Genomic DNA, 27,627 nt, shown 5'->3' on the forward strand with positions numbered 1-27,627 from the left:
CAACACTTGGCCACACGTCTACAACTCATTGTTGTATACAGTATATTGTTGGGGCTTATGCTGTTTTTCGTCATCGTTTTTTATTATCATGTAAGGTGCCTTGGAGTACCTTTCTAAAGCGCCATACAAACAGAATGTATTCGATTTTTTTTATTATGAAGGGTCTGACTTGAAATATCCTCCGTGGGGTTTTCATTGTATTTTCTGTTTTTTCAGCCCAGACACAGTCGAAGAGTGGCAGCAAGTAGCCGATGGATTCCAGGCTCAGTGGGACTTCCCAAACTGCCTAAGTGCTCTGGATGGGAAGCATGTCAACATTCGCCCCCCCCACGAGGAACTGGCTCAACGTACTACAAGCATACATTTTCCCATAGTGCTAATGGCACTGGTGGACAGCAGTTACAGGTTCCTGTACGTAGATGTTGGTTGCAATGGGCGGATTTCAGATGGCAGAGTGTTTGGGGGATGCTCACTGCAGGATGCTCTGGAGAATAGGACATCCAACATCCCCCCCCCCCTGCACCACTTCCTGCTTCTGACATGCTGGCTCCTTTTTGCATTGTGGCAGATGAGGCGTTTCCCTCGAAGGAGTAAGATCAAGGCGAGGAAGGTGCCATATCCAAACTGCAGGCTATCTGTCAAGCAACGCGTCTTCAATACAGACTGTCACACGTTCGGAGGGTGGTAGAAAATGTCGTAGCCAACTGTTTTTGTGTCTTTCTAACCAGCATTAACATTCAAGACACTACCAAAGTGGAGGACATCACTTTGGCCTGTTGTGCTCTGCAACAACTTCCTGCGGACAGAGAGCTGTGACTTGTACATGGCGGGAATCATTGACCAGGAAGGAGCGGCTCACGACACTATCCCAGGAAGTTTGAGACAAGAACCTGAACTATGACAGGCCTCCCTGCCACACACAACCAATGAAACAACACAGGCCAAGCAGCACAGGGATGAACTATTCAGCTACTTCAATTCTGGTGCTGTGACTTTTCAGTGGGATAAAATATAGGATATATGTGTATGCTTATCATGTATAACAATAGTCATTGGTGTAATTGTAAAACCCTTAACTTATATTTATAATTTAACTTTCAAAACTGGTGTATTTCCATGTAAAATTAAAACTGCCAAAGTCATCCCATTATACAAAGCTGGAGACAGAAATCAATTGACTAATTACAGGACTGTGTCTTTAATCTCTCAGTTCTCTAAAATATTAGAAAAACTGTATGTCAGTAGATTGGATAATTTTATTGAGAAGCACGAATTGTTGATTGAGAGTCAGTATGGATTTAGGTCGAACAGATCTACATCCATGGCATTAATGGAGTTAATTGAAGACATTACCAGTTCCATAGACAATAAGAAATTTGCAGTGGGTGTATTTATAGATTTGAAAAAAGCATTCCACACAATTGATCATCATTTGTTAATCAAAAAACTGGAAAAGTATGGAATCAGAGGGGTTGTACTAGAGTGGATGAGAAGCTACATAAGTAATAGACATCAGTTTGTGCAAATACGGGATTGCAAATCAACATGCTTAGCTATAACTTGTGGAGTCCCACAGGGGTCAGTTTTGGGTCAGAAATTATTTATTTTGTATATTAATGATATATGTAGGGTGTCAAACCTCTTAAAATTTGTGTTATTTGCGGATGACACTAATATTTTCTGTGATGGGGAAAAATTGCAGCAGCTTTTGGAGGTGGTCACAGCAGCAATGAGTAAACTAAAAACATGGTTTGATTTGAATAAATTATCATTAAATTTAAACAAAACCAAACTTGCTGTTTGGAAAACGCTAAATAAATACACACGTAAAAGTAATGATACATAATGTTGAAATAGAAAGAGTGTATGAAAATACATTTCTGGGTGTGATTCTTGATCACAAAATCTGCTGGAAACCCCATATAAAACATGTGAGAGCAAAAGTAGCATGGAGTATTGGAGTGATGGGGAAAGCAAGGCACGTTTTGAATGAAAGAGCACTGTATATTCTGTATGTGGAAGTATGGGGTAACACCTACAAAACCACCTTACAATCACTAAGCACACTACAAAAAAGAGCCATTCGTATATTGTAAACAATGTAGGATATTATGAACACACCAATATACTGTTTTTAAAATTACGCACCTTAAAGTTTGGAGATCTGGTAGAATTTAAGACTGCACAAATAATGTATAAAGCAAAAAATAAACTGCTACCTGTAAACATACAAAAACTGTTCAAAGACAGAGAAGGGGGTTATAACTTCAGAGGGAAACTAAACTTGAAACAGCATTATGCTCGGACCAATTTAAAAAGTATGTGTATTTCCATTTGTGGGGTGGTTTTGTGGAATGGTCTTGACGAAACGATTAAACAAAGTATGAATATAATGCAATTAAAAAAAATGTACAAAAGATATATCTTTGAAAAGCACAGAAATGAGGAAGGAGAATGTAAATCTCACAGATGTTAATGTTAATTTTGTTCTTTTTTTTGTTTTTGTTTTGTTTTGTTTTTCTTAATAGCTCGATTGGAGTATTTTTTTGTATTGTCCGTTTAGTTTATTTTATTAGATTTTGCATTTGTTAATGGTGAAGAATGGGGGTAGGACTTGACAAGCCTAGGCTTCTTCCTATCCCCTTTCGAACGAGTCAAATGTGTATTATATTGAAATTGGCTTTTTATTTTTTATTTTATACAGATTTTTTTTTTCCCATTTGTTTATTCATTTTCATCTATTTTTAATCGTTCGAAATAAATAATAATAATATTTGTTTTATGACCAACAACAGCTGGTGTAACCCACATAACATCACAGGAATTCACTTCGGTCATCACTACATCTGTTTACATTCCACCACAAGCGGACATGGACACAGCTTTATCGGACCTGCATGACGTGCTGTACCGGCACCAAAACAAACATCCGAACGCTGCCCTCATCGTGGCTGGGGATTTTAACAAGGCGAACCTTCAGAAAGTTATGCCAAACTTTTTCCAACATGTCACTTGCTCCACCAGGGGGAACAATACACTGGATCATTGCTACACACCATTCAAAAAGGGCTACAAGGCAACTTCCCTGCCCCCACTCGGTAAATCAGACCATTCTGCCATTTACCTTTTGCCAAGGTACAAACAGAGTATTGTTCACGAAAAGGTGGTGACGAGGCAGGTTAGGAGCTGGAACATCCAGAGGCTACATTGCGAGACGCTCTGAATGCTCTGGATGATGTCGACTGGGGCATGTTTCAATCCAGCTCGAGTGACGTAGACAAGTTTACGGAAGTTGTGACGGACTTCATAGCAACGCTGGTGGACAATGCCGTTCCTATGGTGTCTGTCCGGTTTTTCCCAAACCAGAAGCCATGGGTGGATAAATCTATCCCCACCGCTGTGAATGAGCGGAAAGCTTCATACAACTCGTCACTTCCCACCGGCAGAACGGAGGAATACAAAGCGGCATCTTACAGACTGAGACGAGCAGTGAAAGACGCCAAGCGGAGGTACAGGGACAAAGTGGAATCACAGTTCCAGCAGCGTGATTCAAGGAGCTTGTGGCAAGGACTGCATACAATTACTGACTACAGGAAAAGAGCCCATGTCTCGGTGAGTGAAGACGCCGCTCTGGCTGACGAACTTACTGACTTTTATGCGTGATTCGTGATTAGCACCGCTAATGTAAGCATGCCAATCGATGCAGCCGCTTACTGTGTCAGAGCACGACATGAGGAGGACACTGAGGGCGGCTGTGGCTCAGTTGGTAGAGTTGTCGCCTCTCAACCGGAAGGTTGAGGGTTCAATCCCCAGCTGAACAACATGTCTGATGTGTCCTTGGGCAAGACACTTAACCCTGAATTGCTCCCACTGCTTCAGTGGTAGTGTATGAATGGGATTAGTTACTTCTGATGGATGATACTACATAGCGATCACTACCATCAGTGTGTGAAAGGGTGTGAATGGGTGGGTGTGACATGTGGTGTAAAAGCGCTTTGAGTAGTCGGAAGACTAGAAAAGCGCTATATAAGCTCAAGTCCATTTACCATTTACTGAAAAAAGTGAACACCAAGAAGGCTGCTGGGCCAGATGGTATTTCTGGCAGAGTGCTGAAATCTTGTGCTGACCTGCTAGCTCCAGTGTTTACCACCATCTTCAACCTCTCCCTGAGTCAGTCTGTGGTCCCCACATGCCTGAAAAAGAACATTATTGTCCCTGTACCGAAGAATGCCTCTCCAGCTTGCCTTAATGACTATCGCCAAGTAGCACTCACCTACTGATGAGTCTCTCAAGTGCTTTGAGAGACTCATCAAGATGCACATCTGTTCCTTGCTACCTGAGTCTCTGGATCCACTTCAGTTTGCATACAGACTGAACAGATCCACAGATGACGCTGTCTCCCAGGTACTGCACACCACACTCACCAATCTGGACAGACGGAAGGCGGACTATGTGAGACTGCTGTTCATTGATTTTAGTTCAGCTTTCAACACCATAGTCCCCACCAACCTCTATTCCAAGCTGATCAACCTCGGACTAAACACCTCCCTGTGCGCTTGGATCCTGGACATCCTGACAAACAGATCCCAGGTGGTCAGAGTATTGAGACACACCTCCAGCCCCTGCACCCTCAACACTGGAGCACCACAAGGCTGTGTCCTCAGCCCCCTGCTCTTCACCCTGTACACACATGACTGTGTGGCCACAAGCTGAAGTGGACTTCAGGAGAGGACGATGAGGGATTACACCCCACTGAGAATTGATGGGATGCTGGTGGACAGGGTGTGCAGCTTCAAGTACCTGGGGATGCACATCTCTGAGGATTTAACATGGACAACCCACATAGACAGTCAGGTGAAGAGGGCGAGGCAGCGCCTCTATCACCGCAGACAGTTGAGGGAATTCAAAGTCTCTCTGAAGGTCCTGAAGACTTTTTATTCCGGAGCGTTGGAGAGTGTGCTGACTGGAAACATCACCCAGTGGTACGGGACCAGCACTGTGCTTGACCGAAGAGCCCTGCAGAGGGTGCTGAAGTCAGCAGAACGTACCATGGGTTCAACACTCCCCACCCTCCAGGACATCTTCACAAGGAGGAGAAAAGCCAGGGCAAACAGGATCATGAGTGATTCCAACCACCCAGGTAACACACTGTTTATGTGGCTACCCTCTGGCAGGCGCCTTCAACACATCAAGGGAAACACAGAAAGACTGAGGAAGAGCTTCTTTCCTCAGGCTGTCCGGACTGTTAACTCCACCCTTCTCAGTTAAAAACATAGCACCTCATGGAGCACTGGTAGCGCACTGGTTAGTGCGCCCACCCCATGTATGGAGGCTGTATTCCTACAAGCGGGCGGCCCAGGTTTGAATCCAACCTGTGGCTCCTTTCCCGCATGTCATTCCCCACTCTCTCTCTCCTTGATTTCCGACTCTATCCACTGTCCTAACTCTTGAATAAAGGCACAAAAAAGACAATAAAAACAGAGCACCTCATTAACAAAAACAACTGTTTCACACATTCCAATCTGCACATTACACTTTACACTGTTGTTTACTGTTCATATTTTCTACATTTTTAATATTTTAATATTCTTTTTCAATTTTATAGTATATTTATATATTACTGTATATATGTGTATTAGTAAATTTTTTGTGTTTATTGCATGGCCTTCCGGAACAGTCCTTACATTTCGCTGCACACCTGTATGACGTTGTGACAAATAAAAATCTTGAATCAAACACAGACCAGCTTGTTTCAATGCTTAATGATTTTAATGTAGCTGTAAATAAGAAAGGCGTGAGTCTGAACAGGATTCATGCAGGTAACTTGGCACAGACAGAAGGAAGGTCACGGTGACATTTGTCATCGTCCCAACATTTGTCATCTGTAAGAATAAAAACAAAGGAAGTATTGTTAACCTTATGTATGCGATCTTAAACTTTAGCTTCAATAGGTAACAAACCTAACAACCACAGTTCACGTGTCCTACGACCACTTTGTGGTTTTATAGGTTCTAATAAACAGAGCAGTGAGGGTGACGAGTGGAACTGCAGACACGTAGAGCACTGAACGTACGTTGGAGCGGTTTGGACATCATCAGTCTGAGACGTAAATCTGCAGTAATCTAACCTGAGCTACATCAACAGATGATCTAATGAGGTAATTGTTTGTTGACCGTCCCTCTTTCTCGCTCTTTTGTACAACCTCTCTCTCCCTCTCTCGCCCTCTCTCTCCCTCTCCTGATGATAGGACCCACTTCATCATCACCGTGTCCTGGATGAGCGGACCAGGCTTGCAGCGCCACTTTTAAACTGCTAATCTCCCTCACTATGTAAAAAAAGACATTTAAAGAAAATGTGATACTGTTTATTAAATACACCTCCTGGGGATCAGTTCATATTTGAAGGACACCTTCATTCTAGACAACAAGAAAGCAGAGGAGCTGGACAGAGCTTCTCTTACCATCTGAAGTTATCACTGAAGTTATTACAAGAATAAAAAACTCAAACATGGATGGTGTTGGGGTTGTATCAAGTCAACTTTGGTTATATTCTTTAATAATTATTTCTAATTATTAATAATATAAATAAGATATCATTAAACTGTGTTTAATCTCGTTTTGGGGCACCACCCTGTACTCAGGGAAATATAACCAAAATATTACTCAAATCAGTCTCAGATTAGTTATTTAATTACTAATATTATTAATAATTACAAAGCGTATTGCAGAACGCGGGGGCCTTGGGGCATTTCCCCATGACGGTGCTTCATGGTCTGGGGAGGCGTGGCGCCCTTCATCTTTACTCACCCAGCTCTTTACCGGGTAGTCTGAGGACGTGTGCGCTTTTGTGCCTGGGTCGACCCGGCGGTATCTTCCCCTCTCCTCCAGATCATTCAACATGTCTGTCTCCCTCCTCCATGGGCTTGGTTCAGTCTCCCATCCTTCGTCTGAGGTTTCCTCAGCTGACATGGGGGCTGCAGTACTTATCTGCCTATCCTGAAATCTGGGTACCGTGTCACTTCGTTTCTTCTGTTCGGCCGATTTGCTGCTTTCATGCAGTGTTTTATTCTCCTCCTGCAGGGCCATGCAATTTTCCTGCAAGGTCTTTAGTTTATCCTGCAATCTTTCGAAGTCGTCCCGCAGGATCTGTCCTTCTTCTTGTACCCGGGCTAGCTGTGCCCGGTGTATCTCGTTCTGCACATTTGATTTGCGCTGATAAAGGAGGAGAATTTTGCCTAGAACATATGAAGTTGTGCGTGTTGGCTTCCCAGTTGGTTGATTTGCATATTCAACCAAGCCCTTTAGTTATCTCTTCACATGTGCTGAGGGTGTAGGAGTTCAGACTGTCGAGCTGCTCTATAGGGAGGTGGATAAGATTAGCAACTACGTCTTGAAGGGGTGGATCGTCAGATCCACAGTGAGCCTTGGCCCATAGTTGATGTATGTCTTCTGCATACATTCTGTCTTTATTAGGGGTGATCCTGGCTCTGTGGTTGACAAGATCAACTAGCTCCTCTAATTTCTTATCCCTAATGCTAATTGAATAGCTATATAGGTTGGCACTCTCCTCTGAGGAGAGGTTCGTCAGACCGGCAGCAGTTTCTTGCAGTGCTCCGTCGTCTGATCCAAAAGGAGTCTCAGCTCCCGGCTCACCTAGGGTCTTGGTACACATTTTCGTGATAAAATGGAACCACAGTGAATTACTGTTAAAAAACGCTAAGCTAAACAAAGCTAGATCAACACCAGAGCAAATCTTATCTAGGTTTCACAATTGATCACTGCAGTCTATCCTGGAAGATAAGAGAGGGGATTCACACCTCAAGTCTTCAAAGGAAGGGAGGAACTCACACCTCTCGGACAGCTGGCTATGCGACAATGATGAGGTTACACTCTCATCTGGCCAAATGGCTCTCAAACAACAAGGAGCACCACAATCCTTTAGTAGAATACTTCAGGATCAAAATCTGGATTAATACAACAAATCAAGTTCATTGAGAAAGTCACACTAGCTGCATCCTTGTGTCCAATTGTTGTATGGACACAAAGGGGACAACAGTTATTGCTTTAACTGTTAACCAACAACATACAACACAACTAAGCCACAGCTTGATGTCTGCTTTGCTTAAACAACAAAAAATTTAAAGAAAATATAATTTTCTTCAGAAAGATCCCTTTTAGGATTTAAGTTCGGATTACTGTGCATTTACAGTGCAATAAAGCTGGTTTATTGAAGGCCTCACACGGGGCACCATTTGTTGGGGTTGTATCAAGTCAACTTTGGTTATATTCTTTAATAATTATTTCTAATTATTAATAATATAAATAAGATATCATTAAACTGTGTTTAATCTCGTTTTGGGGCACCACCCTGTACTCAGGGAAATATAACCAAAATATTACTCAAATCAGTCTCAGATTAGTTATTTAATTACTAATATTATTAATAATTAATAACTATATTTAATAAATTGAAGGCGTGAAATCCGTACACAAAGCCTTCGCACCCAGCCTATATCACAATGCAAATACACCAGTAATCACAAACAACTGCTCTCTTAAATTATAACAGAATTTATTTAAACAAAGCAACATCAATCCAAAATCAATGAACTTAATCAAACAAATAACTATTATAAACTAATCTAAGCAAACAAACATTATCAAGCACACCTTGTGAATGAGGTGTGAATGTGTGTGTGTGTGTGTGTGTGTGTGTGAGAAAGAGAGAGAGGGGGGGGAGAAGAAAAGGGGGAGATTGCTTCGTCCCACGTGGTCGCCCTTCCGATGGCACACACCTAACAAAGACCTAATGTGGCCTTAATGTCTAAAAGAGACCGAGTTCGGCCCTACACGATCTGTGTCTCTGAGGCGTCTGGATGGCCGCGAGTGTATAGATCTCTGTGTTTATGTGGGTGTGTAGCCTATGTGCGTAATGGGGGAAGAAAAGAGGATAAAAAGGAGCGTAGAGGAGGAGAGAAATGCGTGCCTGAAGAGGCCGGATCACAGTCCGAATCCCGCACCACAACTCGGAGTAATTCCCTTCATTCACAGAAACAAACCAATGGCCGAATTCAAGTTAATACGGCTTACACTGGCCTTTCTGATCAGAAGAATAATACCCGGTTATAACGCTGTTACGCTAAACACATATAGGACGCAGCGGTCCGAAATGGGAACAACAAGAGTTTGAAACAGGTAAAACTCAGGACGCGACGGTCCAACAAAGATAAAAATTACAGTTTCTGCTTCAATCAATCAATTGTTAAAAACACTCTCTAAAGCTAATTCTGCCCAGACCTAATTAAGCCTCACTTGTGAATCGCTTTGCCTGCGATCGGTGAAGGAAAAAGGAGTCCGGCGATAAAACAGATCTTCTGTCTGTCCTGGTGTAGAGGCGTCTGATGGCGGCGAGGGTCCCTTACGGCAAGAGCGGCTTCGTTGGTTCTCCGTCGAGGGGAAAGATGTCCGTTGATGTCCTTTCGTTGCAGGACGGAATAAGGCCGTTATCTTTCTGATAAACTGTTATAGCCTAACGCTCTCCGAGAAACTGAGATGCGTTCACTGGACAATCCGAGCTCGGAATTTGGAACACTGCCGGCCGCGGATTACCTGCGCGCCAAAACTTAAAACAAAGGAAGATTGTTGCAGAAAACAGGAGGTGAGCTTTGGTCTCCGAGCACTTAAGTCAGCGCGTGGAAAGAGAGAGAACAAGGGGAGTCTCAGAGTTTTATCACCTGGCCGCCTTCCTGTGGGGTCTCCCTCAGGTTCCGGTCCCCCCTTTACGTCACACGTAGGTGTGAAGTACCGCAGGGAATTCTGGGATAAAGAGTCCTTTTGGGCCTCTTGGTGATCTTAAAGGCCCAAGTCCATGGTTTGACTGTCCTAAGCCTGCGTGGCCCAACAATGGTAACATCTAACTATTCTAAACCCTAACTGGATTAACAGACGTCTCTTTGAGGACATTTAGACCACTCAGAAACCCCTCCAAGTGTGAGTGAGGAAGAGAAACTCAGACCTGCTGTGACGCAGGAAGTGTGACGAACAAGTTAAGAACTAATATAGCAAACAAATTGTGCCAGGTTTTAATGCGTGCTGTAGCACCCTCAGCACCCCTACTTCCTGCGTCCCTGTTTATGTTCTCTATTTATCTTCAAGGAGTGTGGTTGACATTTACCTCCATGATTCATCTGTAAACTGATTCATCTGTAAACAGATTAACATTTACCTCCATGATTCATCTGTAAACAGATTAACATTTACCTCCATGATTCATCTGTAAACAAATTAACATTTACCTCCATGATTCATCTGTAAACAGATTAACATTTACCTCCATGATTCATCTGTAAACTGATTCATCTGTAAACAGATTAACATTTACCTCCATGATTCATCTGTAAACAGATTAACATTTACCTCCATGATTCATCTGTAAACAAATTAACATTTACCTCCATGATTCGTCTGTAAACTGATTAACATTTACCTCCATGATTCATCAGTAAACAGATTAACATTTACCCCCATGATTCATCTGTAAACAGTGCTGCTTGAGTCGATTGTTTGGCTCTCCTCTGCACCAGTACGAAAAGCCGAAAGGGGAACCATCACTCCAGAACCACATTCCCTCCTGAAGAAACAAAACATGTAATATTAGAACATTAAAACATTTCAACTCTGCTTCATGTGATGGTAGAAAGCAGTATGCAGATAAAATAAGTTCTTTATTGTTGAACACATGAGTCCCCCAGAAAGTTTGTTAACTGAGTATAAAGAGGAATGGTGTCTTAGTACTTAGTTCTTTCCCAACCACCACCATCTTTATTCTTTTTAGAACCGAGAAATCTTGTACATGAATTTCATGATGTGTTTTTATTCCTCTCCAAAGGCCACTTCCACTGAGCATGGTTAACCCTAATCCCCCATCATTTCACATATAATGCTCCAAAAACACAAGCGTCAATGTCGAGAGGTTGATGTCACTTTGAGTATTTCTGTGACACCAGGTGAAGTAACATATTATGTTTTAATATTATTAAAAACATGGGCACAGAGACTCAGATAAACATCAAATATGTAAAGAGAAGAAAACTGGAAGGGAAAACTGAAAGTAAAATTAAAAACTATCATCAGACATCAGGAGGGAAGAGGAAGACATTTCATACTGAGTGTAGGAGCAACTTTTAAGTTTAGTTTATTTGCATTATATTTCTTATTAATTTTGTGTGTGTGCCCTCCATAGGTAGCGAGGCGCATCTTTAAGTAAGAGTGCACAGTGCACCTGGGAGGAAGACAGGTCACGACACATACCGTCGTTGACCGCAGGCTCAGCAGTCGTGTTTAAATATAGGAATTACATGTTTGTCCGATCATTTGAGACACTACATATACTTTTTTGGTTTACTTTGATTTGCAAGAAAACTATCAGCAACTTTAAACATCAACTCTCACTGGATTAATTTGGATTAAGTCTGCACGTTTGATGAACAGTTCCCGTTTCTTCCAAAGTGTTAAAAAAAGAGAAGATATTGTAGAGGTTACAGGATAAACCTAATTTTTGGAGTTTTTGCTACTTCACTGGAACATTCTTTAAATGTCAATGTGTGATGGCTTGAATGATCACATCCTTTTTCATCCTGATGGATTCAGCTTCAGCTCAGAGTTGGTCTAAATTGTGTCAGTGATCAGAATGAAATACCTCTTCACTGTCGGAGCCTCCGAGCCATGCCTCTGGATGTCTATGAGTTCTGTCAGAGATCATCTTCTTAATGCCATGGTACTCCTCTGCTGTGTGTACAGATGCAAGGTTTGCCCCCAAGGACTGACAGTTCTTCTATGGGGATAAACATCATCAAAATATTAATACATTTAATAATGATAGATGCCAAGTCCAGTCAACTAAACTTAAAAGCACAAACTGCAGTTTCATTATTACCTCAGCACTGGCCCAACTCATGGTTCTTGGAACAAAGAGAAAACAGCGATCGATGATCTTATTCCAACCACCGGGGCAAGGTGTTTGTCCATCTGAAAACACGTTTAGATACACGGAAACATTGAGACTCCAAGACAACAAAGGGTATGTTTTTTTAAAGCACATTTTAAACACAAAGAAACGTCAAGCAATGGGTGAACAGATTTGAAGTCAGGTTGGAAAGAGGTCGGGGTTAGAGGACAGTTGGTTCCAATTTCTGAAGCTGGTAGAAATTTAAAATCTGAGAAATGTTTGAAAAAGCGTGACAAATAGTAAAGAAATGTGTTTACCGTCATGAATCGGTGCCACAGCGTCTGAAAGAGCTGAACAGTTAAACAAAGCAGTGAGTCCTCTTACATCATTGAATTAGTATTTACATGAGAAACACAGCAGGTATAATCTTTGTTACTTACCGGCAGTGTGGGACAAGCTACTTGTAACATGTAGTGAGTGAAGCTTTGAACACTCCACATACATTTAGCTTCACTACATTAAAGCTACACCAGGACAGGTGTAGCATGCTAAGCTACAGAAACACAGCATGATCGATGAGCTTTATCTACAGGACTTTAACCTCTGTCTGCTTTTATTTGATTCTCTTTTCATTTTCTGTTGCTGTCTTCTTGGTTTCATCTTTTTCAAACTCTGATTGTGACGTCTGCTCTTGAGATGGTTCTGTAAAAATCAGCTTCTCTCACTTATTTACTTAATTACATACATTTCCATTAAATAGGCCAGCTACTGAAAATGAACCTCACTACCCATTGATAGAGGTAACTGACAAACTGTTAAAATAATCAAACAAACAGAAATAAATGAAAGTACAAATAGGAAGTGGCTGAAGTTGTTGTCATATCCAAGATCAAACTCTTCCACTGTTTTCATATTTATTGTGCACCGCTGCCCTCCGGTGTGTTCTGTAGTTAGCTGCAGATTCATTTCTAGCTGGTGTTTGCAGATTGACCTTTCTGGTTCACTGCATAGTGGTTTGTAATGTTGTAATTGTTTAGGGATCACCTGAATGTGAGTCCTCAGAAGGTGAACTCGTGCACCCCTGTCAGCACTAAGACCAGCAGCAGGATGTGGGCTTCAAGGATTAGACAGTGATTATGTCACCATCACACAGAGGTAGATTACTGGCTTCAAATACTCCCCCATGTTCTGCTGGCGTCTTCTACTCATCCTTAATAATATGATTTTGGACAGTGACAGAGCGCTCTGCTGATATTCATGAGTAAAATGAGGAAAACGTAACTTGTTTGGACGGTACCGCACTACTCAATTGATAAAACAGCTAAGGTACTGAAAAGCTATTTAATTCAGAAACACCGACGCCACCACAAAGTTTCTGAAAGTTCAACTACAGAAGTCCCGACACCGCTTACCGGCAGCTGAGGTCAGAGCCAACACGCCACAAAGAAGTGCAGACACAGTCAGCGTCTTCATCGTGGAGAGGATGCAGATGTGGATATAACCTTTAAAAAAAACAAAACAGAGAAATTGATGTCAGAATGAAATTTAAAAAAGAAGACAAGGTGGAGGACAGAAAGCAAACCCAACCTGTTGGAGGAACGTGTTTTCTTCTTCCTGTGGTGAATGTAACTGCTGAAAAAGACCTGCTCTTATATGCACTGAATTATCTACCCGTCAGTCTAAACACATGTTTTATTGGTTTACTCTGCCAGGGTTCAGGGTGGATAGTCCAGCAGCTGGTTCAATAATAGTTCCTCTATAAAGAGTTATCAGATTTACAGCCGGTCAGGGTCATCACCTCTCAAACTGATGTTTACTTTAAAGGTGAATCTTCTGGGGACTGAAGCAGGAGGAGTGAAGCGTGATAATATGTCACCTGAAAGCTATGAACATAATGGAAGATATTGTAGAAAGTTTAATGATTACTCTAAAATAAAACGAGTATCCCATGTCAACTTGTGTCACTCTCACCAACAAGCAAAGTGCATACTGTACACGTAGATGTAGAAGAGCTGTGATTGATTGATTGATTTACAACTATATAACACTATAACAACTTTCTAACTTCACGTCTGCAATAACTCTGCAGGCCCACAAAAACATACATACATATGTAAATAGACAGATATAAATAGATGTACTTAAAAGAAAAATAAACTGGAAAATAGTTCAACTTTTAAATGTCCAATTTTACTGTTATGTCTTTTTCTAAACTTGTGTAAAAATATGATTTGGAGTATAAAGGAAACTTTTGTAAGTTCTTTAATCAGACACAGTATCAAGGGCAAATTAATTCAGAATAAGAATCCTGTGAGTGAATTTTTGAAGTTACCCTGCATGTCACCCAGATCAGCTGGTCTCTACAAACTCTTCAGTTCAGTTCAGAACTTTATTGTCCCTCGAAGGGAAATTTGATTTACAGCAATGGACGAACAACACAACAGATAAAAGGACATAGGACTGTGAACACAACAGTCTCTCTGCCAAATGATTCTCAGATTTGTACATTTATCTTTTTGTAAACCATTAAAGTGGGGGAAACAAAGTGGATCTTTAGCCAGAATCCATAACGAAGGTGAGAACTTCCAGAGCTTATGGGGCCACTTTGTACATGTAGTACCATTGGTGCATTGTAATGTGGTTACTCATCATCAATGCAGTCTGTTTTGTTTGTTTAATGTTAAAATAAAACAAAAAGTTGAATTACAACAAAAATGTCCAACTTTACAGGAAGCGTTTAAATATTTATGAAAGATTTAATTGTTCCCTGAAGCTCATTTCTTTATTCATGACAACTACGCAGGTTAATTTAAATACACATTTAAATCATATTAGGGCTGTAAGATCATATCTGAGTTATGTTTAATATAAGATATCTGTGAGTTATGTTTGATATAAGATATCTGTGAGTTATGTTTAATATAAGATATCTGTGAGTTATGTTTGATATAAGATATCTGTGAGTTATGTTTAATATAAGATATCTGTGAGTTATGTTTAATATAAGATATCTGTGAGTTATGTTTAATATAAGATCATATCTGTGAGTTATGTTTAATATAAGATATCTGTGAGTTATGTTTAATATAAGATATCTGTGAGTTATGTTTGATATAAGATATCTGTGAGTTATGTTTGATATAAGATATCTGTGAGTTATGTTTAATATAAGATCATATCTGTGAGTTATGTTTAATATAAGATATCTGTGAGTTATGTTTGATATAAGATATCTGTGAGTTATGTTTAATATAAGATATCTGTGAGTTATGTTTAATATAAGATCATATCTGTGAGTTATGTTTAATATAAGATATCTGTGAGTTATGTTTAATATAAGATCATATCTGTGAGTTATCTGTAATATATATATAATATCATTTAGGGCGAGGCTGTTCTGAGTTACAGGTGGCTGCTAGCTGTCTGTTTGGCATGATTATTTTAAATCCTAATGCTAACAATGCTACGATGATAATTACAGAGAAAGGATTAGCGATGACTATGATAAAGACCACATCTCTGGCCAACATTTGTTGAACATGTATTTATTAACCACCACTCCCAGCTACACCCTGAACACCAACATGGTCTCACCGTTTTACACCTCAAAGCTGTCGGCCTCTCAGCACGTCCTCACAAGGGTCACACCAGCACATCTAAATGAAGCTGACTTAAATGAATAACCAATAGAATATCAACACAACCTTAATAGTAAGCTCAATTTTTTTTCTAGGTTTTCATGAACTGATTATTCAAAATGTCTGCAGAGAAAGGAATTCATTAAATAAAGGTTTGGTGAAAGACATTTGGCTGTTATATGTATATATATAGGATATGTATAGGTGTATGTACATATATATATATATATATAATAACATTATGTACACTGTGCGTGTACTGTATATATATATATATATACGGATGGATTCTAGCTAATCAGCGCATCTCTTCTCATTAACTGAGATTAATGTATGTTGTACATGGTCCCTGACAAACTAAACAATGGACACTCACATGACAGAATCATGAAGAAGTAGTGCTGACGTAATCACGATTCCAACCAAGCCACAGACAGGCAGGTGCAAGATCGTGAGTCCTGCCCACCCAGACAAAATGTAAGGGGGTAAATATGAAGGTAGATATGTTGCAAAATGTGAGAGCTTGTAGAATGAGATGTGAGCTTGTAGAATGACATGTGAGAACTTGTAGAATGACATGTGAGAGCTTGTAGAATGACATGTGAGAGCTTGTAGAATGACATGTGAGAGCTTGTAGAATGACATGTGAGACCTTGAAGGAAAAAAAAGTGAACTTGTATGTAAAAATCATCATTTACTCAGATTTTTTTTCATAACTTGTGCCTATTATATTTTACAACCACAACTCTCCAATTACAACTTCTCAAATCTGCAGCTACAACAGCAGATTAAGGCAGACGTTTCACAGTTTTGATAAACTTCAAATAACCAAAAATGACGATGCAGCTGGGAGCGCAAAGAACTGAATGTCTGTCCAACGCGCCAGTGACTATAGGCGGAGTTAGGGACCGTTGTAAAAGTGCAATACGGCTCATTTCAATATTCAATAACTTCTTTGTTTTTCAACATAGACATCTCAATCTACTGCTATTATAGAAGGTGACAGCCCTTAACATTTCAGACCAATTAATACAAAATAAAAATAAATAAAAATAAAAATAACTCTGCAAATCATCATTATCAATGACATATTGCCTTAAATAAGCACATTTCAAGGTTATAATCTCAATAGATTTCTAATTTTTGATTTTATTGACATCAAATCACCTCTCATGTGTCCTGGACATCCTCTCCCAACGTTCACAGCTCTTAGTTAGTATAGGAGGCCTTTAAAAAAAGCCTTAATACCATTATCAAGGGCCTGTCGCTTTAAATATGCAATTTTCAAGGTTGGAATATTCCTTCAAGGTCTCACATGTCATTCTACAAGCTCTCACATCACATTCTACAAGCTCTCACATTTCGCAACATATCTACCTTCATAGGTAAAAAGTGAATATATCGGTTGTAATGCACCAATTTAAAAATAGGCTGGCAGAATGTGCATACTGTTTGGAATTTGGGATTGGGTGGTTAGTTTACAGCTGGCATGAAAATTCATAATCTCAACCTTGGGTCTCTCGGTGTCACAAGACACAGACACGGAGAGTGTCAGAGATTGTAACTGTAATCACAGAGGTCTCACTCGTGTTACATTCAAATGCAAATCAACTCGTTCATGTTTTTCAACCAATTTGTGTTCAGATAGTTAAAAATTGTGCTGAGATTGTTTTTACAACACTTATTTTTTCATAAACGCATTGAGAGACTATAACAACAGATTTAGCCACACACTAATTTCCCTCTGCAGTGAGCAGTGACTTTAGTGAGAGGAAGTCACCAACCGAGGAGAGTAAGAGATGTCTGTGCGTCCCTGCCCTGACTGTAGGTGAGTCTCCAGCATCATTTGGAAGTGCCTTCTTGTGATTGGGTACAACTGTTTAGCATTATGCTGTAGTTACAGGAGGATTGATTGGTTGATATTTTCTTTGTCTCTCCTCCTCAGTTACTGTTTGAATAACACTTCTCTTTGTATATATAGGCCATTATAACAAGTCCTGCTAATGTGTTTTTTTTATTGTGTTTCAGTTCTAAACTCTGGATGAAGACTTTATTTGTGTTTTTGGTAAATAAGTCCTTCCTAAAAATCACTCAAATCATTTAACTGAATCACTAATGAATCTTCAGTACTTTCAAACTCACTTTTGTTTTAAAATAAGTACATGGATATATATGTTTTTCCAAACACACAAGCCCCCCCCCTAATATTGTACCTGCCCACCTGGGGCTAGAACGGGACCTGAAACCAAACCTTGAAATTCAGATAGTTTTTTTGTTGTCTTGTCTTTTAAACTGAAGACTTACCTGTGAAGTAATCATTACTATCCCATAATATCTCCTGATGACTGAAACACCTGACTTAATGCTTTAATTCCTGTATAATAGTAAGTGCGTTCTGTTGGTGATTCAGTAAAGGGAGACGACAAACAGTTTTATTCACTGCTCAGTTAGCGAAGGTGTCACACCTAATCCTGCAGACATACTCTTCTTCACCTTCATTGTATCACCCAACCCTTTATGGAGTCTCACTGCGCCCCCTAGTAGACTGAAGGTGTAATTACATTCACAGTATGCAGAACAAACCTAACCAGCTTCTTGTATGTGTTAACATATCAAAATGTATGAGTGATATTTCATCATGAATACATGCAGCTAACCCTAACCCATTAACCGGTTAATACCCATTGGCCTTGACCTAACCCAGGCATGGGCAAACTACGGCCGCGGGCCATATATATTGGGCTTTTTCATCCGGCCCGCCGAACTTGTCCAAATTATATTATTATTAAATTAAATTTCATTATAATTAAACCTTGTTCGTTTTCCCCTGTGATGCCCGCGTTTCCCCAATAGATAGCACTTCAGAGTGTGGTGTATTATTCCCCTCTTCCCTTTTTCCGCTTTGCCCTATGAACCCGTATGAGCCCTTCTGTAAAAATGAGCGGATCAAAGAAAAGAAAAGTGGACAGTGAATGCCGAGTGTTTAATACGGAGTGGACAACTAAATATTTTTTCACTGAAGTCCGATCAAAGGCTGTATGCCTGATATGCCAAGAAACTGTCGCAGTTTTCAAAGAGTACAGTATCAGCCGTCACTTTGCTACGAAGCATGCTAACTACGCTAGCAAGCAGTCCCCGCAAGAACGGGCGGCTGCGGCTCAGAGGTTGAAGGATAATTTACAGACTCAGCAACATTTTTTTCACCAACAAACTGCGATTCAAGAGTCAACTACCAAGGCAAGTTTTTTGCTGGCATTCAAATTAGCAAAGGCTAGCAAGCCTTTCTCCGAAGGCGAGTTTTTAAAAGAATGCGTGGTAGAGACAGCAGGTCTCTTGTGTCCAGAGAGCCAAGGCCAGTTTGAAAAAATCTGTTTATCACGCAGGACTCTGACTCGCTGTGTGGAACTGATTGACGAAGATATAGCCAGCGAATTAAACAAAAAGGCTGAGTCCTTTAAGTTATATTCACTAGCGCTGGATGAAAGCAATGACGTAAAAGACACTGGTCAGCTCCTCATTTTTATCCGAGGGATTAATGACAGTTATGAGATAACGGAGGAGTTTTTGACCATGGAGTCCCTAAAAGGAAAAACGCGAGGAGAGGACTTGTATAACCAGGTCATGCTGTCATCGAGAGAATGAAGCTACCTTGGAGTAAACTTGCCAATGTCACAACGGATGGATCGCCAAATTTAACTGGAAAACATGTTGGGCTGCTGAAAAGAATCCAGGATAAAGTGAAAGAGGAAAACCCTGACCAGGATGTTATTTTCCTTCACTGCATCATCCATCAGGAATCTCTGTGTAAGTCTGTATTGCAGCTTAATCATGTCGTGAATTCAGTTGTAAAACTTGTTAACTTGATACGAGCAAGGGGACTTCAGCATCGTCACTTTATTATGTTCCTGGAGGAAACTGATGTGGATCATCAGGACTTACTGTACCACTCTCGTGCCCGCTGGTTAAGTTTGCGCAAAGTGTTTCAACGAGTGTGGGAGCTGAAAGAGGAGATCAGCGCATTTTTGGAGTTAATGGGGAAATCCGACAAATTTCCTGAGCAAAGCGACAAGAACTGGCTTTCTCCAGACTTTAATGCACTGGCAAAAAAGGGAGATCAACAACACTGTTCCCACTGAAACTGAACGTGAGTTTCTCTACTGTGTTTATTAAAATTTAAATTAATTAAATTAATGCATTTGGAAATCAATTTGTACAATGAGCCTTGCATATTCATGCTTTGCTACCTGTTAAAGGCCAAATCCTTTCATGTAATGGCTTTTACATGTCATTTATATTAGTTCACACAAACACTCCATCCATCTGTTCCTGGCCCGGCCCCTCTGTCAAATTTTATAACCCATTGTGGCCCGCGAGTCAAAAAGTTTGCCCACCCCTGACCTAACCCCTTAAAGTGATCGTTCAGTTACGTCAGTTTACATACTCATGAGAAGCTTCACAGCTGTACACAGCTGTTCAACATTTAAAAGAGCCAATCATTGATGTTTTCAATCAGTGACTCTTCGTCCATGATAAAACAATCCGGTCTATGTTAAGGTCTTCTTTTTGGAGAGCTGATTTGAAAACCAGGGAAAATGTTGAACTGGATCTTAGTTTTCAATTATATTTAAATGTAATAATTCTCTGAAAAAACAAGGATGTGGACCCAGTTGCAGATGATAAAAATACAAATCAGGAGGAGAAACAGTGGAATGAAGGTAGGTAAAAAAAAACAGGACCACAGGTAGGAAGACGTAATGAACTTCCGGTTCCGGGTCGCTGCTCGTGCGGAAGACCGGCCGGCTCACAGAGCAGTTATTTAGCATTTATTACGTTTTTCTACGGTTTATTATTCTTTAGATATATTGCTTTCCATTGCTTTCCAGAGGACACACAGGAAGGTTGTGTTTTATAACTTTTGGCCGCTACTACACAGAAGCGGACTTTCTTTTTTCCCACGCTCGTCCTCTCGTAGCCCTGCTCTTTGTTTACAACCGTTAACACCACGACAAACGGACTACAGCACACGGCAGTCTTCTTCTTCTTTCTTTCTTTTATTTTTTATACGCTTCCATCTATCATCCTGGCTAATGTATGCTCCCTCAATAAAACGGACGAGTTACAGGCCAACATTAACCACATGCATGAGTACAGGACCGCCTCTGTTCTTGCTTTTACTGAGACGTGGTTAAATAAGAACGACGATGATAACACGCTGCACGTTGATGGCTTCTCCCCCCCTTTAAGACTTGATCGAGACAGTGAGCTCACTGGGAAACAACATGGCGGCGGCGTATGTCTTTATGTAAACACATGCTGGTGCTCGACGACCGTCGTGAGGGAGAAACTGTGCACCTCGGACATTGAGCTTCTGGCTGTCTCCTTTCACCCTTTCTATCTCCCCAGAGAATTTCCACAGCTTTTTCTCATCCTGGTTTACATCCACCCAGAGCTAATGCAGCCACAGCCACTGAACACATCACAAACTTATTAAATACACTGGAACTCATATCACCGGACTCTCCCAAATTCATCTTGGCCGATTTCAACCATTGCTCTCCTGAAAAAGCACTAAAAGGCTACCAGCAGTACATTACATGCAGCACCCACCTGGGGAAGACACTGGATAAATGCTATGGTTCAGTTCCTAACACATACAGATCTGTTGCTCTCCCCCCTCTTGGCTCTGCTGACCACCATGCCATCCTGCTTGCTCCAGCATATACGCCTGTAATAAAGAGGGTTAAGAAAGTTGTTAAGCATTCTTACACTACAGGGATGCTTTGAATCCACTGACTGGGATAACCCCCTCCAACAACATTAATGAGCATGTGGACACTGTTTCATCGTACATCTCCTTCTGTGTGGACAACATCATCCCCTTCAAAACAGTCACAATCTACCCCAACAATAAACCTTGGATCACAAAAGAGCTCAAGGAGGTCCTCAACAAGAAGAAAAGGGTCTTCTTCACCGGCTCCGAAATGGAGAAAAAGGAGGTAAACAGAGAAGTCAAGCACGCCATAAAAACTGCCAAACTCAAGTACAAGAACAAAGTGGAGGAAAAATTCACACAGGGGAACCTCCGCTCAGCTTGGCAGGCCCTCAAAAACATGGCTGCTGTGAACACTGCTGCTACCAACATCAAAACCATCGACGTTGCAGGCAGCAGCTCTACTTCTCTCCCCAACGATCTCAACTCATTCTACACCAGATTCGAGAAGGACAACACCACACAGCTGGAAGAAACAGTGTCCATGCTCAAGCCCAGTGACTCTGCACTCACCTTCAGCAGAGAGGATGTGGTGAGAGCCCTCAGGAGGACAAGGGAGAGCAGCTCACCTGGTCCAGACAACATCAGTGGCCGCATCCTGAAGCACTGTGCCGAGCAGCTAGGGGGCGTGTTTCAGACCCTGTTCCAGAGCTCTATGGACAGCAGCACAGTCCCCCAGCTGTGGAAACACTCCACAGTTATCCCCATCCCCAAGAAAAGCCCCGCCAAATCACTGAATGACTTGAATTGAATTGAATTGAATTGAATTGAATTGAATTGAATTGAATTGAATTGAATTGAACCGACACAGAAGGACGGAAACACAGAGGGTGCTTCTGAATTCTAAAGTGCCTACACAATAGTAGACAGTCCCTTCTCTCCGTGCTGTATCCTGTTAGATGTTTAGATGTTAAATAGGGAAACCACAGATGCCACTTTGTGACAGGCATGTACTGAAGGACATAACAAGTGACCTTTCTCACCCACTGCACTCCCAGTTCAAAGTGCTTCCATCAGGTCGGCGATTCAGACTGCCAAGAGCCACACATTTTTTTTTATAAAGAATAATTTGTACCAAATGCAATAAAATTATTAAATTCATAAAGGAACCCCCCCCCCCCCCCCCCCCCTTCTAACTGCACATTGTTTTTATGAAATTACTGTTTTTAAACCTATAACTTTATGAAATGTATTACAACTCTGGCTTATTATTATACTAAATTATCATTTTAAATTCACGAACCATGCTGACTGTGATGTTGTCGAGGACTATAGGCACTCTCCTGGTTCCCTGCTGTGCTTGAATGTTGTGTTGTTTGTCATAACGTTCTTTCTGTCTTGTTCTTGTGAAGCCATAACGTTCTTTCTGTCTTGTTCTTGTGAAGCCAAAGACAATTTTCCACTTTGTGGACAAATGAAGTTATAGTCTATTCTATTCTATTCTAGTACTACTGTTCAGAAGGCGCCCACAGTAGGCCGATATTAGTTCCTACTTCATCTGATTCATTCAGTCCCGCCTCATGTTATTGACACTCCACCTCAGATGTGATCTGCATGATGGCTCATTAAATATAACAAAACTTCACAGTAGAGGAACTTGGGCCCCTAAAAGTTGAGAGACCCCTACCCGAGGTAGAACAAAGAACAACCATATCTTACATATGATTTATATGATGACACTCAGAGTTTATATGATGACACTCAGAGTCAACCCGCTGCTTTCAACAATATTGTCACCTATGACATTGTTTCTATTTCATTCTAAAAAATTAAAGCATTGTCTTGACATCAGTTGTGAAATATTAATGAACTAAAAAACAGTATTGATATATATAACCTTAAGTTCTTAGAAATTAAATATACTTCATATAGTCTATTTGTATATCGGCTATACAGCCTGTTGTAGTTTTTTTAATGTATTTCAGTCATATAAAGATGGTGTGTAGTCACCATATCTCCTGCTTTTAAGAAGAACCCTAGTTACTCCAGAGGATATACTGGATGAAGGGATAGTTTTTATAATACCCTAAATATGATAAAGTGTTTAAAAAAAGCTACAATAGCTATTTTTATTGAATGATTTATCAGGCAACCAATGGAGTTGGGATACAAAACAATTCTTATGATGGCGTAAATGTGTGTAAGGTAAATTAGGATAACAATCATGCAAACATGTTTATAAAAAACTTCTTTGTACACTTATTTTACCTCATTATATATAATGACATTTGATTTTCAATGCTAATTACATAGGATGATTTCCACTTTTAGACAAAATAACTGTGAACCTGAGAGCTTAACACCTTGCAAATAAAAACCTTTGTGTCAAACTAAGCATCCCCTGGGGACAAAGTTTGACCTCTTACCTCCCAGGAGCTTTAAGAAAACAATTTCTGCAGAAAATAACCATCAACAAAGTCAACCAACCAAACATCACAAACAAATCAAGGCATCACAACCAAATCAAGACACCACAAATAATCAAGACACCACAACTAAATCAAGACACCACAACCAAATCAAGACACAATATCTAAATAAAGTCATAACAACCAAATAAAGACACCATAACTACATCAAGACATCACAACCAAATCAAGACATCACAACTAATTCAAGACACCATAACCGAATCAAGACACAATAACTAAACCAAGACATCACAACAAAATCAAGACACCATAACTAAATCAAGACACCACAACCAAATCAAGACACCATAACCAAATCAAGAGACAATAACTAAATCAAGACATCACAACAAAATCAAGACACCATAACTAAATCAAGACACCACAACAAATCAATCAAGACACCACAACCAAATCAAAACATCACAATCAAATCAAGACATCACAACTAAATCAAGACACCATAACTAGATCAAGACATCACAACTGAATCAAAACATCACAACTAAATCAAGACACCACAACAAATCAATCAAGACACCACAACCAAATCAAAACATCACAATCAAATCAAGACACCACAACCAAATCAAGACACCATAACCAAATCAAGAGACAATAACTAAATCAAGACATCACAACAAAATCAAGACACCACAACTAAATCAAGACACCACAACCAAATCAAAACACCACAACCAAATCAAGACATCACAACTAAATCAAGACACCATAACTAGATCAAGACATCACAACTGAATCAAGACATCACAACCAAAAAAAGACACCACAACCAAATCAAGACATCACAACCAAATCAAGACATCACAACTAAATCAAGACACCACAACCAAATCAAGACACCATAACTAAATCAAGGCACCATAACCAAATCAAGAAACCACAACTAAATCAAGTCATAACAACCAAATAAAGACACCATAACTACATCAAGACATCACAACCAAATCAAGACACCATAACCAAATCAAGACACAATAAACAAATCAAGACACCACAACCAAATCAAGACACCATAACCAAATCAAGACACAATAACCAAATCAAGACATCACAACTAAATCAAGACACCACAACCACATCAAGACACCATAACTAAATCAAGGCACCATAACCAAATCAAGAAACCACAACTAAATCAAGTCATAACAACCAAATAAAGACACCATAACTACATGAAGACATCACAACCAAATCAAGACACCATAACCAAATCAAGACACCATAACTACATCAAGACATCACAACTAAATCAAGACATCACAACAAAATCAAGACACCATAACTAAATCAAGACATCACAACTAAATCAAGACACCACAACCACATCAAGACACCATAACTAAATCAAGGCACCATAACCAAATCAAGACATCACAACCAAATCAAGACACCATAACCAAATCAAGACACAATAACCAAATCAAGACACCACAACCAAATCAAGACACCATAACCAAATCAAGACACAATAACTAAATCAAGACATCACAACTAAATCAAGACATCACAACAAAATCAAGACACCATAACTAAATCAAGACACCACAACCAAATCAATCAAGACACCACAACCAAATCAAAACACCACAACCAAATCAAGACATCACAACTAAATCAAGACACCATAACTAGATGAAGACATCACAACTGAATCAAGACATCACAACCAAATCAAGACACCACAACAAAATCAAGACACCATGACTAGATCAAGACACAATAACTAAATCAAGACATCACAACAAAATCAAGACACCATAACTAAATAAAGACACCATAACCAAATCAAGACACCATAACTAAATAAAGACATCACAACCAAATCAATCAAGACACCACAACCAAATCAAAACATCACAATCAAATCAAGACACCACAACTAAATCAAGACACCACAACCAAATCAAGACACCATAACTAAATCAAGACACCACAACCAAATCAATCAAGACACCACAACCAAATCAAAACACCATAACCAAATCAAAACACCACAACCAAATCAAGACATCACAACTAAATCAAGACACCATAACTAGATCAAGACACCACAACCAAATCAAGACAACACAACCAAGTCAAGACATCACAACCAAATCAAGACATCACAACCAAATCAAGACACCATAACCAAATCAAGACACAATAACTAAATCAAGACATCACAACAAAATCAAGACACCACAACTAAATCAAGTCACCATAACCAAATCAAGACACAATAACTAAATCAAGACATCACAACAAAATCAAGACACCATAACTAAATCAAGACACGACAACCAAATCAATCAAGACACCACAACCAAATCAAAACATCACAATCAAATCAAGACACCACAACCAAATCAAGACATCACAACTGAATCAAGACACCATAACTAGATCAAGACATCACAACCAAATCAAGACACCATAACTAGTTCAAGACACCATAACCAAATCAAGACACAATAACTAAACCAAGACATCACAACAAAATCAAGACACCATAACTAAATCAAGACACCACAACCAAATCAAGACACCATAACCAAATCAAGAGACAATGACTAAATCAAGACATCACGACAAAATCAAGACACCATAACTAAATCAAGACACCACAACCAAATCAATCAAGACACCACAACCAAATCAAAACATCACAATCAAATCAAAACACCACAACCAAATCAAGACATCACAACCAAATCAAGACATCACAACTAAATCAAGACACCATAACTAGATCAAGACATCACAACTGAATCAAGACATCACAACCAAAAAAAGACACCACAACCAAATCAAGACATCACAACTAAATCAAGACACCACAACCAAATCAAGACACCATAACTAAATCAAGGCACCATAACCAAATCAAGAAACCACAACTAAATCAAGTCATAACAACCAAATAAAGACACCATAACTACATCAAGACATCACAACCAAATCAAGACACCATAACCAAATCAAGACACAATAACCAAATCAAGACATCACAAATAATCAAGACACCACAACTAAATCAAGACACCACAACCAAATCAAGACACAATATCTAAATAAAGTCATAACAACCAAATAAAGACACCATAACTACATCAAGACATCACAACCAAATCAAGACATCACAACTAAATCAAGACACCATAACCAAATCAAGACACAATAACTAAACCAAGACATCACAACAAAATCAAGACACCATAACTAAATCAAGACACCACAACCAAATCAAGACACCATAACCAAATCAAGACACAATAACTAAATCAAGACATCACAACAAAATCAAGACACCATAACTAAATCAAGACACCACAACCAAATCAATCAAGACACCACAACCAAATCAAAACATCACAATCAAATCAAGACACCACAACTAAATCAAGACACCACAACCAAATCAAGACACCATAACTAAATCAAGACACCACAACCAAATCAATCAAGACACCACAACCAAATCAAAACACCAAAACCAAATCAAAACACCACAACCAAATCAAGACATCACAACTAAATCAAGACACCATAACTAGATCAAGACATCACAACTAAATCAAGACATCACAACAAAATCAAGACACCATAACTAAATCAAGACATCACAACTAAATCAAGACACCACAACCACATCAAGACACCATAACTAAATCAAGGCACCATAACCAAATCAAGACATCACAACCAAATCAAGACACCATAACCAAATCAAGACACAATAACCAAATCAAGACATCACAACCAAATCAAGACACCATAACCAAATCAAGACACAATAACTAAATCAAGACACCACAACCAAATCAAGACACCATAACCAAATCAAGAGACAATAACT

General features: G+C 39.8%; 3 protein-coding genes across 3 annotated transcripts in view; all 3 read right to left on the minus strand.

Moving 5' to 3' along the window:
• LOC132984485 (zinc finger protein OZF-like) overlaps positions 1-27,627 on the minus strand; it is a 230,883-nt gene that overhangs the window by 60,681 nt on the left and 142,575 nt on the right. The window lies entirely within an intron of this gene.
• Positions 1-27,627, minus strand: part of LOC132984478 (gastrula zinc finger protein XlCGF57.1-like) — a 164,432-nt gene that overhangs the window by 60,681 nt on the left and 76,124 nt on the right. The window lies entirely within an intron of this gene.
• LOC132985413 (ladderlectin-like) lies at positions 5,812-13,419 on the minus strand. Its single transcript, XM_061052759.1, has 5 exons — positions 13,359-13,419; positions 11,935-12,026; positions 11,698-11,832; positions 10,521-10,629; positions 5,812-5,882 (listed from the first exon to the last, which is right to left on the minus strand). Exons 1-5 carry the CDS (start codon positions 13,417-13,419, stop codon positions 5,812-5,814), a joined length of 468 nt encoding a protein of 155 aa, XP_060908742.1.

The sequence above is a fragment of the Labrus mixtus genome, chromosome 12, assembly GCF_963584025.1.
Source record: "Labrus mixtus chromosome 12, fLabMix1.1, whole genome shotgun sequence".
NCBI lineage: Eukaryota > Metazoa > Chordata > Actinopteri > Labriformes > Labridae > Labrus > Labrus mixtus.